General features: G+C 47.7%; 1 protein-coding gene across 5 annotated transcripts in view; it reads right to left on the minus strand.

Moving 5' to 3' along the window:
• NTRK3 (neurotrophic receptor tyrosine kinase 3) overlaps window positions 1-16368 on the minus strand; it is a 216196-nt gene that overhangs the window by 14501 nt on the left and 185327 nt on the right. For 3 of the 5 annotated variants that reach the window (XM_082005029.1, XM_082005027.1, XM_082005026.1), the window contains one exon: window positions 6543-6617. The exons of the other annotated variants lie outside the window; for them this stretch is intronic. In XM_082005029.1, coding sequence (XP_081861155.1) covers window positions 6543-6617 — 75 coding nt within the window. The remainder of the gene's footprint in view (window positions 1-6542; window positions 6618-16368) is intronic. 5 annotated transcript variants of the gene reach the window in all.

Here is a 16368-nt window from a genome sequence, read left to right on the forward strand (position 1 = left end):
TACAACCCAAAGAGTAGAGCAAAACAAACAAACAAAAAGATTAAATGTCATTCTGCCCTCTTTCCTTTGCAAGGGAGGCCCCTAAAGGATTTGCTAAGGTATGGATGGGTGTGACTCCATATATCCCAGTGGGCAACCCACAGCCTCTCTCAGAAAATCACAAGCAAATCTCACCTACATGATGGAAATTTCCTGCTTGCCACACTGATTTTCCCCAGCCTCATCCTCACTGCATTATCCCTGTGCTAACTTCTATGTACTTCTCCCAATCTTTTCTAACCTTCAAGCTCACAACTTTGTAAATATTTGCAATCAGGTAGCACATCTCCCCTCTCTGTTCATTCTTTAGAGAAGCAATTTACATACAGACCTTTCTATCCCAATAATCAATTGCTTCACCCTACCTTTGCTTCTGCTGCACCTCTCCAGAAGCTGTTGACCTTATGGATACTCTTTGTGGGGTTGAGTCAGGGACATGTGGCTGTGTAATAAGAGTATTTAAAATAATGATTGCTGTAGAGGCACACAATTCGCTCTTTGACTTGGATTCTTTACACGGATGGCTCCAGAAGAGTATCTGTTTTGCTGGCACACTAAAAGCCATAGGCGTGCTGAGGAGTTGCCACCCCACAAGGGACTGTGTTTGGTTCGAAGAGGACAGGGTTTATAAAGACAAAATGGAACGTGGCCTGGGGCAGGCACAATCTCACTTTACAGCAATACTGCTGTATATCGGTCAGAACAGGCTCAGTGCTTTATTAGCCACCTGAGAGGTGTGATGAGCTGCTACTGGAATTTGTGCTTGGTAATCAAAGGCATTTGTCATTCTTCGAAATGCTCTGTGAGTAGGTGTTTGATTTGGGTGTGTGAAAAATGGAGGACAGCGATCTGGAGCAAGAGGCAGGGAGGCAGCAGGCACAGGTTGGGTGTCCTGCTGCCCACCCCTCATCCCGACCCACGGGGCATCCCTGCTGCGGCATCCCACAGGGCCCTGTGGACATCTTCCCACGGGGCAGGACCCCGTGGCTGTGCAGTTCTGGGACTCAGCAGAGTCCTCCATCACCGGCACAGGCCTCTCTGATGAAGCTTGCAAAGCAGCAGCCGCTGCTGCCGTTCAGCCGCCCGGCACATGCAGCTCCCTCAAAGCTCTCCTTTCTGTTTTGGCTTCTCTGCATTTCCTAGACAAACTGCCCTGGGTTTTTTTTGTCCCTCTCACTGCCAGGTACATGTGGCCTTGCTGCCCTCTCATTGTACCTCCCCCAGCATGAATTTTAAACTATTTAACAGTTTTAAATGCACCTAATGAGGTTTCAGTCTGCACTTTGCTGCCATTCCTCTGCTTCCTTGACACTGGGAAAAAAGGGTGGTTTGGACTATTGCGGACTTCCCTGCATTGGAGGTCTAATTACATGGTAACTGGTGACCTTCTAAGTACAGGGTAATCTGCTGTGTAATACCAGGGTAAATTATCCCAGTACTTCTGTCTTTTCCACTGCAGCCTTCTGCAGAGATGGAAATACAGCTGGCTAAATGGTAATTAATCTTTGAACCACTCGACACTTGCCCAAGCCGGTGAGGAGTAACCAGCAGGAGCCCACTGGCTCTGCACAGGGCAAGGGAGAGGCTCAGGAGCCACCACTCTGGCAGTGATGGCCAAAGCAGGGGCCACTTGGCCACCCAGCCTCACGGGGTGCCGGCTGCCTGGGGCAGCGGGTATGGGCTGCCTTCTCAGAGCTGGACGCGGCTGTCTCCCGCCTGCCCTGCATTAGGCATTGCTTATTCAGAGGGACTCATCCAGAGCCATCTGCAGGGGGAATGGGCACGAGGGGGATGTGGATGCAGGACGGGGCCAGAGGTTCCGAGTGACTCATCCATGATGGGGGTGAGCCTTCTGGAGTGCTTTCTTACCCTCACGGTGAGGGAGGTGCGTGGGAATGGCACCAACACTTTCCCCTGGAACCATCCAAACCAGCCAGGCACAGCCCCAGGCATTGACCCAGCAAAACTCCAGGAAAACCAGCTGAGGGATCCACTTTCTCCCTCCCAGCTGTGAGATGCACCACGTTCCCTCCCACGCTAACAGCCTGTCACCTTGGGGCTGGGGGCTGCCTGTCTGACCCCTGGTACCCTTATGGCAACAAAATATATTTGCATACATATTAGACCCACTGACATCGTTCCCTCTGGAGAGCTTCAGGTTTTTATAGTAACCACGGTAATGATTTTCAGATTATAGACTAATAAAAGATTTTAATTTCTTAGGAGCATTAAAGTGGGCACTATATGATTCTTACAACATTTAAATAGTGCTTAAAAAAAAAAGGCGGGGGGGTGGAATCCTGAGAGCATTTCTTTTCCAAACAACACTGAAGTAGAAAGTCAAAATCCCACACATGCTGGTACCAAAATCAGGTCTCACACCTCCCCTCCGTGCCCATTTCACTTGAATACTTGCCAAGTTAAATAAGCAAACACGGGTTTTTTGCATCCTAGTTGCAAACCTGTTTTTGGCAAGTGAGCCCTCCTCCTTAGCCACTCTGGCTGGTTATGCTGCGCGGCAACGACGCAATCTAAGCGTGTACAACTCCATGTGCCATCACCCTCTATGGGCTGGGTCACAACTAATGGGTGCTGCAATGCATGACACAACATTTTTGTACCTCTGCCTATACTCATCTCTTTCTTTCTGCCCCTCATTCCTAACTAACTGGACAAGACTGTAAAGCAAGCAAGTCAGGAGTCTAGAGCATCCCATCATTTCCATGGTGTGCAATATACACTGTGTGCCACAAGGTAGACGGCTGCCCCAACGCCTCTCCTCTGGCTGGGTAGCAATTGCACAGTTTGGAGTGACTAAGACTTCACTGAATAAAGCAGGGGCATTTTGGAGGAGGAAAGTTGCCCTTGCAGCTCTGTGGGTTGAGACGGCCGATAGCTCGGTGCTTCATTTCCTAACCTATAAATGGGGCGATGCAACTCACTGACTTCTCAAAGATGGTCTGCAGATAATGGCTTGTACAGTAAAGCAATAAATGGCATGGAAAAACTTGCCAAGAAAGGGGAAAATAGGCAAATGTTTAACTCAGGGTTAGTTATACCTGGCAAAAGAGACAGAGGGTTACACAATGAATATTACTGAGAAGAGCAAAGAAGTTCCTTTGTTCTGTGAGTACTTTTGCCTTGTACCTCAACTGGGTCATGCAAGATCAACGGCGGATGATTATGCTAAGTCTGTACTACAAGGCAGAGGCAAGAGTGAGCTCAGGCCTGCCCATCATAATTACCTGACCTTGCACATTCCCGTTTGCAACCTCAGCATTTTTTTGTGGATAGGATTTCCGAGTGGTTATTTTAAGAAAACTGTGTTAAATTGCTTGCTTCTGTGCCAGGTACCTGCTGTTTAACAAACGGGCCATGACTAAGCATAGACTGGAAATTAGAAGCATCTACAAGTTAAAGCAATGAGATTCTGGGACTGTCTTCCCTTAGGAGCACATTTAATAGTGGTGCTTGATTATGAAAAGGATAAATCTGATGTGATTGATGCAACAGGGGATTGGATTTGATGATCCAGGGAATCCCTTCCAGCCCTCTTAACTCGTAATGAATTTACTTTTTAAAGGCAGGGGGGATGCAGCGCCCTACTGATGGCAAACAACAGATAAGCGTGTAGGTACCTGCTGATGGCTACTGGGTCCCCATCCCCAGATTTAACCACTTCCCATCACTCAGAAGGTGGAGCAGGTCTCTCTCCTGGGTCTGCCCATCCTGAACATACCAAGCAGAAGTGGGCGCAAGGATCCTACCTGCTTCTCTCTGCACTTTCCAACTACTGAGGACTTCCAAAATTCACTTTCCTTGAACCAGTACCACAAAGGTCTCAGCTCACAGGTTCCCTATGTACTTCTAATGTACTTACCTGTCTCCCAACACCATTATGACTGTGTCCTTTGAATTTTTTTTTTTCATGTCAATCTCCTCTATGAAGATGAGTCGGGATCACCTTTAACAATGAGAAACTGAGGTACAGAAGGACTAACTGAATTTCCTATGGTGACAGAGGACATCAGTAGTGTGGAAGAGACCTGCAGCCCAGTCCAAGCCTGGCATCTCACTGCTGGACTCTTCTTCTCCATGCACCTAATTGGGCTCTCCCATTCACCACAGGAATAGCAGAGTGGAAAGCAGTTTTCAAGCCCATGCATTTACTGGTCTGCGATTCCCATTCTCTGTCAAGCCAAGGGGCTGCATGTGGAGTTTCTGAGGGCACACTGCAAGGTTGTTTCAGAAGGGATGCCCAGGGAAAGTGGTTATGTTCCTTTTTCGCCTTGAGTAGTTTTAATTCGTTAATTCCTACTTGCTAATAAGATAAAATGCTGTGATTTCTGCAGGATCAAATGGTGCGGGATAAGCTAAGGGAGTTTATTAATTAGCATGCTTTCAGGGCTGGGAAAAAAATAATAAAAAGAATCAACAGGCTTGTAGATGGTAGCTGTAAATATGACCCAAGCATTACGTGCCATGACCTTTTAGCCAAGAGGAGGCTGTCATGTTAATGCGGGGCATGGCACTCTGATAGTGAATAAAAATCATAAATGAGAGGGCAAGGCTTTCTCTCTCCAAAATGTGGCTATTCACAGTCATGCTACATTTTTTCAGGGCCTGATCCTGTAAATAATACCAGGCATAGCACTTCTGTGTGCAAGTGCTCCTCTGGCTTCCCCAGGGATTGGTTGGAGCAGTCAGTGCTAAGCCCAGTGGTAAGCGGTTGCAGGATCAGATTCATAGTGTGCCAAGCATTTTGGATGAAAAGAGCTATAAAGAAGTCACATGTTATTATGTCACGTTGCAAAGGTCAACCCCAGTATTTGTTCTGTCATAAGGACATGATTGAAAGGCAAAAAAATAGTGTCAGGGCACAGGGGAAAATCATTTTTTAAAAGCTGCCTTCAGGGCTGAGGATACAAAATTACATCACTGCTTAGAACTAAATTCCCATCCACACCCCACAATTCAATTTTGGCTCGGAAAGGCATAAACGTAACGAAATCACCTTTCAGTGGCACATCTTCTTATCTGCTGACATATCCCCTGTAAAATCAGTGATATCTAAACTCACACTCCCATGTGATTCTGGCAACAGTCAGGAGCTGCCAGAGCCCTTCTCCATGGCAGATCCCGGGAGATCCACTCAGCTGCTTAACACCATGTAGGCATTTGCTTAATCCCATTCGCTACTGGGGCAGGAGGAGTGGTGGTGACACTGGGAGGAGGCTGGGCAGTGGGAGAGCTGGTCCTTCATCACCTGGTCAGGAGCATACACCTACCCTGGCAATTTTACCTCACCCGGTAATTTGTCCCAGTCACAGCTACTTTGCAAATATTTATGCCCATCTCTCCAGGCTTTCTGGCACAAGGAAGCTATTGAGAAATAAAGTGTGGAAGCCATCACTTTCCTGTCTTAACTTACAAGGGGTCATAACTGCTCTGCACAGACAGTATCTTTGGGTGGATTAGCTTGATCAACTTCCAAAACGGACTCAAGGAAAGGCTCCCCAATTTTCTGGATCAACAGAGAACTTCCTTGTGTGTCAGCAGCAAAACTGCACAGGACAATCAAGTTCTATGTTTGCCCCTCTCACAGGCTTATGCAGCTTAGCCCCAGCAGCCTTGCAGCTTGCTGGAGGTGGCTTCAGAGATGCTGTGACAGCTGGGGACCCACTGGGCTGAGCATCCCTACCCAGAGACTGCAGCATGCAGCGAGCACAACGGGACGATGGCTCGCCTCTGTGGGAGGGAGGGCAGGGTGAACAGAGATGTTACCAGCCCTCAGCTGGCTCAGATGGCTCCCGTCAGCCACCACCTTGGCAAACCCAAACTCCTTTGCACTGCCAGAGCACTGAACCCACACCAATCTCTCACTGCCGCTCCACTGCGCAAGGGAGGGGAGCTGCCATGGGGCAGTGATGGTTGACGTCCACTCGATCGCAGCTGCAAGCAACCAACCAGTCAGACACCAAGGCTGTGTCTGGACTAGCAAACAAAAGGCATCAGGGCTGGCATGTGACGGTCTAACTGTTCAAGTGGTCTGGTTCTAGTCCCATGCCGGTTTGACAGCATCCAAGCAACTGTTGAGGGGATGTCACAAGACAGGGGTAGTCCCCGGTGAGCAGTGCAAATGCCACCCTGCTTGGAGGTGTGGAGCTGTTTAGCTGCACGAAGACAAATCATGCCGTGCTTGATGCCATCAGAGCCAGAGGACAGTTCGCGCTGTCCACTAGTGCAGACACAGCCTGAACACCCACAGAGGTAGATTGCACCGAGGACTTTTGCATTCATCCCATATTATCTCACCATACAGACAAACCCCGAAGAGCTGCTATAGTAGAAACATCTGCAGTTCCCATCACACACGAGAGCCCCTTCGCTGCCGAACACACTAGACCCAACCTAGTCCCAAAGCCGCTCAACCCCACGTGTTTCATGCTCAAGCAGCACCAGTCCCCCGCTTCCAGCTGCCCCAGGGGTCGAGATCCACTCACTGTTGCAGCTGCCGGCGGTGCCAGTCTCTGTCGCTGCCACGCTGCGCTGAACTGGCCCTTCGGACGCGGCCCTTCCTGACAGTGAATGGGTGAAAACAAGGGAAGGAGACAAACAAAAGAGAAGGGAAGGGTGAGAGAGGGAGGGAGGGATGGGAGGAATGAAGCAAGGGGACAAGAAGGGAAAGGGTATGTCTTTAACCGAACCGTATGTCTTTCACTGGCTGCACCATCCCAGCACTACACAACCCTTGCTGCAAAGGCATGGGGCAGGTGACGCACCCTGGCCCTGGTCACCACCGCCTTGCACCCCACACCAGCCACCTCTGCACCAGTGCAGAGGGAGGGCAAGGGGTGAGCACTGGTGCTGGGCGAGAGTCAAGTGGTGTTTTGGCCTCTTGAACCTTCTCCTTGGCCTGAGAAGACACATCACTTGGGAGACCCAGAGTCCTTCTCCAGACAGAAGTTTTAGGAGGCTTGAGCAGTTCCTCTGTATCTGGTGCTCAAGCGCCCTGCTCCTTGCCCATCACCAGCCCTCCTGGGCACAGTGCAGGGACCCATCTACCTGTGCCAGCAGAACAAGACCCAGGCCTGATGTCTTTACTCAAGCAAGCTTGGGTTAGCCAAAGTGTAAGGCATCATTGGCCAAATGCCCCAGTGAAGCAGATGGTATATCACCCTACGCTTCCCCAAAAGTCTTTGTCCCATCAGTATTGTGGCAGGCTGGGGGAGAAAGAAAAAACTTCATCCCACAGCTTCCGATCACCCGCAAATATGCCGGCGCTGGCAAAACTGAACCTTAGGAGGAGACAAGGGAAGCGACATGATGGAACAGAAAATACACCACTACGTTTTCCCATGTATCAAAGTAGGAAAGATTTGGGGAATGGGAGGGAGGAGAGGGGGTAGGGATCTCAGTGTGCAAATTAAGAGGGAATGACGAGCATAAGGTCTGCTGACTTTCTAGTAAGGTGTTTGTGTTCCCACCGGGACAAAAAGCAAACAAAATCCCAAGATGAAAGGGCAATTGGTGAGCACGGTGGTTTTGGGGGAAACTTTTGGCTGTGCTACTTAAGAGGTCAGGCTGACAGCTGCCCAGGGAATACAAAAAATACAGCCTCAGGGTGTGTCCAGCTAGTCATCACCCCGGGTGCCTTCCCACCCCGCACCAGAGGTGAAAATTGAGCTGCTAAATGTAGCTGACAGCTCATTCTGCTTGGGGAATTGCCCCGTGAATGACTGACTCACCTCCCTTCCCAAAAAATTGAGGTAGGAAATGGGTGGGGGGAAGGCTTAGCAAATTGTTTCATGATGGTTGTTTAAATTGCCTCTGCAGTACAGTGTTACAGTTAGGGAAAAAGAAAAGAGAGATCTATCACATAAAGCCGCATCCTAAAGCCAGCTGTGGCAGAGGTATGGACACTGGAAAGGAGCAGAGCAAATGAAGTCATCCAGCAGTGGAAAAAAACACCAATATAATATAGAGCAGAACAAAGCAAATTCTACCTCAAACACAGAGCAGAAACATCTTCCTCTGTCAGCTCTATTACCATGCATTTAGTCCAATAACAAATAACTAACCTAGAGAGTAACCCAAACCTGATTTATTCCTCCATCTGAGTAAATATGAAGAGGCAGCCGATCTGACAACAAATAACTAACCTAGAGAGTAACCCAAACTGATTTATTCCTCCATCTGAGTAAATATGGCCGACATGCATTGCAGGGGATGCTGGCAAAGCATTTGAGCTATAGATATTGTATCTTGTCACTAATGACTGCAGGGAACTAAAAGGGATTTGGATTTTTTAATGCTTCACATTAATTGATAATTTGGTCTCAGAATCCACAGTGGAACACAGGATTTGCTATATTGGATCAGTCTAGTGGCCCATAAAATCTGGCATCTTGCCTCAGTGGTGCTCAGAAAAACTATCATCCAGTGTCTTTGCTTATAAGGTTGCTGGCCATTTCTGTAAGGCCATGCAATAGGAAGAGACAAAAGTAATTCTGTAACTACAAACATTTTCAACAGACATGCTGCTGGTTTTCCTCTTGGTCACCACAGCCCAAATAGTGTGAAGGTGAACTTGTGTTTTCAGAGGGCAACTCGGAACACGACTGAGGCCAGAGGTGGGGAGATGCCTTGTACTGAGCAGAACAATATTGATTAAGCAGTGTAAAGATTTCCCTCACTAATTCCTTTAGCAATCTTATCATGTGTTGCCCACATAATTGGAGGGGTAAGAGAGAGGTGGAATCACTTAAGTGTTCAAAGCTCAACGCACACCAAGAAAAGATTCCAATTTTGTGTGTGTGTGCAATTTTGTGCATCGTTGCCCCTTAATTGTACATTGAACATGCTCTTTTTGACAGCCTAGCCCTAAACAGCCTGTTTATTAAAGACAGCTGCTTGCAAATAGGGGCTTTCTCCATCCAGCTGGCGAGGAGACGGAGCTCACTGTGGCTGAGAGAGAGGCAGGACTATGAGACGGGGGGATCAGGAAGGGAAATCCTGCAGAAACTCTGACCATGCAGGAATCAGGAGGAAAAAAGGAAAGTAATGGTTTCTCTCCGTGCAAGCATTTTAATTAAAAAGAGGGCAATGAAGATATTTGCATCTTAATTTTTCTAGGGAGGTCTTCAGTTTGTCTTGAAGCAAGGCTTTTCACACTGGGGAAAACCTTCAAGTTTGTCTATCTCACTCAGAAAGTTACTACTCCAAAAATTAGGGAATAAAAAAAGCAAGCCAAGTCCTAATTTATCCATGCTCCCACTAAACTGGCTTGTAACTTTTCTGCTTCTGGTTCTTTTGCTGATCATATCGAGGTCTGGGGCTGCTCCCCACGTTTCCTGACCAGCGTGTGATCTCACGGCTGCCCACACGGTAAAGGAGAGATGAGATCATGGTCCTGCAGGTGGGAAGGGAGGAGGAGGCCACTGGCTGGCTGGGATGTGGAGGGGAAATGGGTCCAAAAATGCAGAGAAGGTGAGAGGAGGATTTACACATCAAAGTCTCCCTCGATGGTAAGTGGCAGTGCCTTCCAAAGCATGCACGGTTCGTTTCCACATGCTCAGGAGCACACACACTGGTCCTGGTCCACCTGGGGCTAGAATAACGAAGCTTGCTGGCATATGATTTTCCACCTTCCTCTGCTCTAGCTACAGCTTAAATCAGGCCACGTTGGTAAAACCCAGGAACCATCAGCTCCTCTGGCCTGCCCTGTACAAAATCCTTCCTTGTTTCTGGTGACACCACATAGGAACATGTTTTGGATGGATCTTCACCATGGGAGAGTCTCTCTGGCTCAAAACTAGGCACTGTGCTCTTTTCCATGTATCACCCAGCTTTCAGGCTAATGGGATGTTCCGAGTGGGGACAGCAGGAGGAAGGGAGCGCATTGCGTGTAGGCAGCCTCTCGCAGGTGGTTGGGAGCCACACTTGGACAATACAAATTAGAACAGGGAAAAAAACAGTTTCACAGTCAAAGGGGGCGGGGGGGTGACGATACTACTCAAAGGTGGGTGGAGATCACCTTTTCTGGATCTGCTGGCTGCACCCAGGGAACGCTGAAAATGGAAGACGGTCCTGCCCTCCCTAGTTAAGGGAAGGGAATTGCTTTGAAGGAAAGGGCTCCTGAAATCCCTGCAGGAAACTTGCTGTCTCAAGTTTTTACAGCAGTGGTGAGCAGGCTTGGATATTTTGGCTACATCAAGAAACAATCCCAGCTTTCTGACCTGAACTGAATCTCTGACTTCATGGAGATGATGTCACTACTCCTCAGCTGGGTCCAGCATTTGGCTGGTTACTCGCAGTAGTACTCCCCAGCTCCAAGTAAAGCAGAGATCAGCCTGGACAGCTTTTAAGAGCAGTCAAAGTCCAGTCAGCTGGTACCCTGACCTCAGTCAGAGATGCATGGGGGGGAGTATGGAAATAGAAGAGCCCACAGCATATGCGCCACAATATCTTCCATTCCTCAATAATCAGCGGCACAGGGATTTACTGAAACAGGGAAGGTATTTTGCGTTTGATGCCCCCGATAGATTACTTTGCTTCTACAACTCTGTTCAATCACTTTTTCAACCCCTCTCAGCTGTTGGCACCTACGATCTCCTGAGGCAAAGAGTCCCACCGCTTTACTACCAACTGTAGCATCTCTGTCGAATCTGAACCTGCCGTGAACATCACCAGGTGTCTTAGGTCAGGAAATACTGAACAGCCAATAATTCCTCCCTATTTGGCTACATCCATGCCCTTCGCAAGTGAAAAGTCAAGAGTTAAAAACCATCAGGAAGCTAAACTGAAAGGCTTTGAACTCCCAGGTCTCTGGAGCTCAGACCAATGCTTGGGAGAAAGCAAAAGACTCAATTCAAATGTCTGGGAATGGGGCTGAGATTTGAAAGACTGTAAGTTTGATTAACTCTCAGTAAGTGTGTGAGGGTTTGGGGGGAACACAGAGGGGTTAAGCATGGAGGTCAGTGTTTGGCTGAATATTGAGACTACATTAAACAAAAAATCTGAGCCAAATGACTTGCAATGCAGCAGCAACATATCCTCAGCAGGAGAAGAGGTGAGTGTGGAGGTCAAGTACTGCAGCAGGGAGTTTTTATTTTCCAAAAACAAACTGCTCTTTTGTGCCTGTGCTTCAAAGAAGATGTCACCAGATTGTGAGAGCTCTTCACCTGCCACATCCCTCTCATTACTGAAATGAAATAAATGGCAACAGCATGAAAACAGCAACTCAAGCAGGAGAAAGACAGGTAGACAGTGAGGAAAAGGGGAGGGGGGAAACAGGGTGCAGGTGGAGGTCTTGGCAGGGTGGAGAATTAGGGCAATTACCATTTCTGAGAAAATGCCAGAAATACAACACAAACCTAATTTCCCCAATTAATTCCTCTGCACTTGAGCTGCTCTGTGTGAAGGGCTCTTAATGTTTCAAACAGGAGGAAAGGGGCAAAAAAAAAAGACTCAATATTTGTTTTTCCCTCAGTGTAGAAATGGGGAAGTGTTGAGGAAAAACGTCTGGCTAAAACACAAGATGATGCTGTTACATCTTCCTTTCAGGAGATAAGGAACTGTGCCGCGAATTCAATTTGTAGAGGTTTTTATAGGAGCCACAGAGATATCAAAGACCAGTACGTTCGATATCATACTGACTTTTCCTGCACACAGGACACACCGGCAGAGTCACAGAGACACTTAACCCACACACCCACATTGAGCAGTTCCCTCACCTCCCCTGTTTCCAGCCCTGTTGCAAATTAGGGAGAAATTGGTTCTTTTGCCACCAAACCACCAGTCAGGGCAGTTGTGAGGCAGCATGACATGAGCCATCCACACCTGGTGGGGCATACGGGTGTCACCTACGGGGAACGATGGCAATGAAAACAAGGAAAGAAATAACAAATTGGGGGCTGGGATGATGGGACATGTGGGGTAAACAGATGTTAAGAAGGGTGTGTAATACTTTCAACAGCAGACACAGGCTCCTCCACGTCGCAAGCCTATGGCTCTGCCTGCCTGGCCCATCTGTACCAGTACTAGGGGTCCCCAGATCACATCTCCAGGTCACTATGAGGTGTTTTTGCCCTTACTTATGTAGTTATCACAAAGCAACACATGTTCTCCAGGATCCCACTTAGTACAGGAGAAAATTAAAGTACTTCTCACTTCTTCCCTTAGTGGACCATAAATTTACAGGTATGAAACCTTCCCAACACCAAAGCAGGAAGGATGGAGAGAGAGTAGCACATTATATTTTTCACCTCGGAGAAGGGATAAATGGAGCAGAGCCCTAGCACACTCATTGCAGGGCTCCTTCCTGATGCTAACAGGGCTGGGCAGGAATTTCCCTCTGCAAGGATTGATCTCCCACGCTGTAAACATGCTGCATGAGGTGGACAGCAAAGCAATGACGAGAGCATCGGGGGGCACGAAAGCGGATGTCATACAGCTGAAGGGTACACACGGGCATTAACGGGCCCTGGCAAGGACGCACAAAAAACACTGGTGGGAGAGTGCAGCTAAACCTCTGCAGAGAGTTCAAAGCTGGTGGGAACTGGAGCACCGTTCAATGATGGTGTGATCATTTAGGGACCCTCTATCTAGGAGAGTGTGGGTCAGACTAAATCTACTTTCAGTCTAAATTTGTTTGTTAATCTTATCTACCGTGCTGAATGAGCCTCCAAAGGAGCACAACCCAGGCAGCTGCTAAACCTCGGTGATCTATTACTTGCGTGGAAACTTCACTGGAAAAGTAACTGACTGTACCAGGGAGAAAGAAAACAATTTTGAACTCTGGAGGAGAAGAGCTCAAGTAAGAGATGGTGTAGATGGGAGATCAGAAAACCATCTGACAATAGGTATTATAAAGAATATGGGGTTTTTGCTAGCCATTTTAAAGAAAGAGAAGAAAGAAAATATTTACACGGTAAACCTTCATGCTTCAGAGAAGGAGGCACCTGCCAGAGGGATCCTAGACTTTTTAAAGAGCACTGACCTAAGGCCAAAGTCATAGCAGAAATGTTGTTCTGGTTCTGATGGTCTAAGGATGTGAGAGGCAAGGTTCATATGAAGAGATATTAATCTTTTATTAAGCCAACTGATACTACTGAAGGGGGGGGGGGGGGAAAGAGCTCAGAGAGGGATTGTGTGTCTCAAATTCATTCTCTTTTTTCCCCTCCAACAATATCATATGTTCTAATAAAAGATATTACTTCTTCCTGCAAACCTTGTCTCTCACAAATCCAAACAATGCTCCAGAGTGGTGAGGACACAGAAGCAGGGAGGTTTTTTTGTTATTATGTTTAGCTCTGTGTTGCTAGAAATAGAAACATCTTTTCAGAGCCCTTTTCAAACCCAGCACGTGTCTTTTTTTTGACAAGCAGGTGTCCTCTCCGTGATGAACTGTGACCAGGAGTACACTCAGGACAGACCTCCAGGAAAGGATGGAGCTAAATCCCCTAGAGCTTTCAAGCCCAGCCCAGGATTTGGGGCAGGATGCCAGAAGGGTAGGACGTAGGAGACCTAGACAGAAGGATGTCTTAATGAAGCTTAATGCCTACATAAATCCTTCCTCTACTTGACATGTGTCTTCCCTGCTGATGTCCCACCCATGTCAGGACATTACCCTGGAAGTTATTAAGGACTGCTGGCTACGATTTAAGACTGTGGTCTCTTCTAAAGATGAAGAAATACTGCCCTTGCCCTAGGCAGCTGCCACATGATTTTGTTTTGGAACTGAATTATGCATTTTGGGGGACAAGAGGAAAATGATCTGGATTTTACTGGAGCACAGGTGCATGCAGAACTATAAAAGGGCTCTGGGAGCAACCAAACCCCAGTCTGCTGCCTGAGGGAGCAATCGGGGGTCCTAAGCCCAGCCCTGGTGATGTCCCCAGCTCTGGACAGTCCCCCCCAGCCACCGTGGCAGCCTCCACCCCCCGGGCAGCACTGGGCAGGCACCGTGTGCCTAACTTGCTGCAGTCTCCATGCCACACTCAGCTTGGCTGAGGCACAACATCCCTGACCTGCAGCATCCCACTGCCTGCTGTCACAGTCTTGAGTCATACCTAAAAAAATTACCTACTCACACATTTTTTTAAAGAAAACAACACAGAAAATGAAATCCACCCAAATATTTTCTCTCCAGTATGGATCTATTCCTTCCCACAGAGACCCACACCAAAGACCGCACAGCACGTTACACAACACAACACAGAAACGCTTCTGCAGCATCTCCACCTTTACTCTTCACACAGATGCTGGGCTACTTCAACCTGTCTCCCCAGTCCCTCCACTTTCCTCCGCTTTCTAATCAGATGCTGTTTCACCTCTCCCTACCACCTCCACCTCCACAACCACCTTCTCTCCATCCTGCCTTGTTGAAAGAAGGTTTAAAGGCACCAGCTGATGGGATCCCTCTGCGATGCACAAGGAAAAGGGTGCATTTGTCTTCAGGCAGAACATGGAGAGCCTTACGGAGAGGGGAAACAAGACTCTCTGCTGCTTTTGTTACGCAAATGGTTGTTTTCTGTATCCAAATGTGTAACAGGAAATTAAGCAGTTCACCTTTGTTAAAGCACTTTTGCATCCCACAAATGCAGGAGCCAGGTGGTGTTCTTTCTTTTTTTTTAAAGATTAAAAATGGGAAAGAAAGGAAATGGCTAGGAGCTAATACTCAGCCTGGAACACATTCACATATCCATGTGCCCAGCTATCTGTGCTCCTGGGGCCTGGGCAGGAGGAAACACTGGGACCCAGGGGACAGACGTGAGTCTGCTTGCAGAGGGCTCCAGACCTGTCACTTTGCATCAGCTTTGAGGTGGAATCCTTCACAGTGTTCCCAGAAAATGACAAATTGCAGTATTCTCCCCAGGCTGCAGCTTGGACACACCAAGCAAAATTTTCTAGAAACCACCTGAAACAGAACTTTGCTCTAGGTCCTACCGGTAGGAATGGCAGGCTGTCATGTACCAACACCGAGAATCAGACTTGGGAATTTTACCAGGCAGGTTGTAGATGTGACTAGGGAGAGCACCAAAGAGTTTCAAAGTTCAACTCTTCAGCCACATCTCCACCCTCCATAGGTGAGACCCAGGAGCAGTTTGGTTCTCACACTTGAGCTCATTTGCTATCTGTATCCATTCCAAAGCGCTCACTTGGGGTATCTTGGTGGATTTTGTGATGGATCTGTGAACTTTGAAAGGATTATCTCAGGAGCCTTAAAGAGCCAGTTTTCATGGAACGGATGTTAGGAATTAAAATTATGAGGAAGACAGAGCACAAATGCACAACAGTTGTGAAGCCAAGTAGTTTTTCTCACCTACGTTTGCAGGCGAAAGCGAATGCTGCTTCTTACCAGAATTAAGTCAGGTCTAATACAGTCAATTCACATGAGTCCCATGTGGCTGCATTAATGTCACAAGCAGGTTCCTGTTCAACAAGTTGACTACTCTTGTTCATAGGGAACTTAGAAGTGCAGGTTGTCACTTAGAAACCAAATAGATTTCCCAGTCCAGAGACAGTAATGTTCACACGAGTTCTTGCAGAGAATGAATGCAGCAGTGCTGTGCAAAGGCAGAGGGAGAGGAAAGGTATGAGATAGTGGTGGATGGGGAAGGACAGAGGCTGTCACCAGAGTGCACCAGAAGGGTGAATAACAAGATCAGTTCCATGTGCTCTCCCGGTAAACACATCCCATAAAGTAGTGATTAGAGAAGGAGATTGGGAAATGAACCTATCTGGGTTCTTCTCATATGCTGGGAGGAGTGTGGCTGGGCTGTGGTTGGAGGAGGGATGAAGGACACTTGGCCCCTGGAGTTCTGCGTTTTGCTGGGGGGAATATATGGCCTGGATGGGCTTCCCAGCTCTGCCACCGAATCTTGCTTTGGCCTTGGGCGAGTCATGTAAACCCTCTGCCCCTCACGCCACCAATGCAAATATGGGCAGTCAGAACCTTATTTTGCTGGGACCCTTCTTTGGACAGTAACAGAGAAAAGGTCTCCATGCATGCAGAGCATGGACTTACTGATCAAGAGTTTTAAAAGTACCAAATGTCAGTGAAATCAGAGAAACGAAAATCAACTGTAAGCAAAAGGCTGTGGTGGTCTGAAGCTCAGCTCTTGCTCTGGTAAACAGGTGATAACTAGTTATTGCTTCTGTCATGCATGGCAATTTGGGTCAGCAGAGAAAAGTCCATTAAAAAGTCTTATGACACTGCATGAGATAGCATGGAGCAATCAATCCTCAGCAAAGCATTTTGCACAGACATGATGAAGTCTACAGGACAACACCACAGAGAACACAAAATATCCCACAACAGTGAAC

Source organism: Phaethon aethereus (assembly GCF_964289735.1).
Source record: "Phaethon aethereus genome assembly, chromosome: 12".
Taxonomy (NCBI): Eukaryota; Metazoa; Chordata; class Aves; order Phaethontiformes; family Phaethontidae; genus Phaethon; species Phaethon aethereus.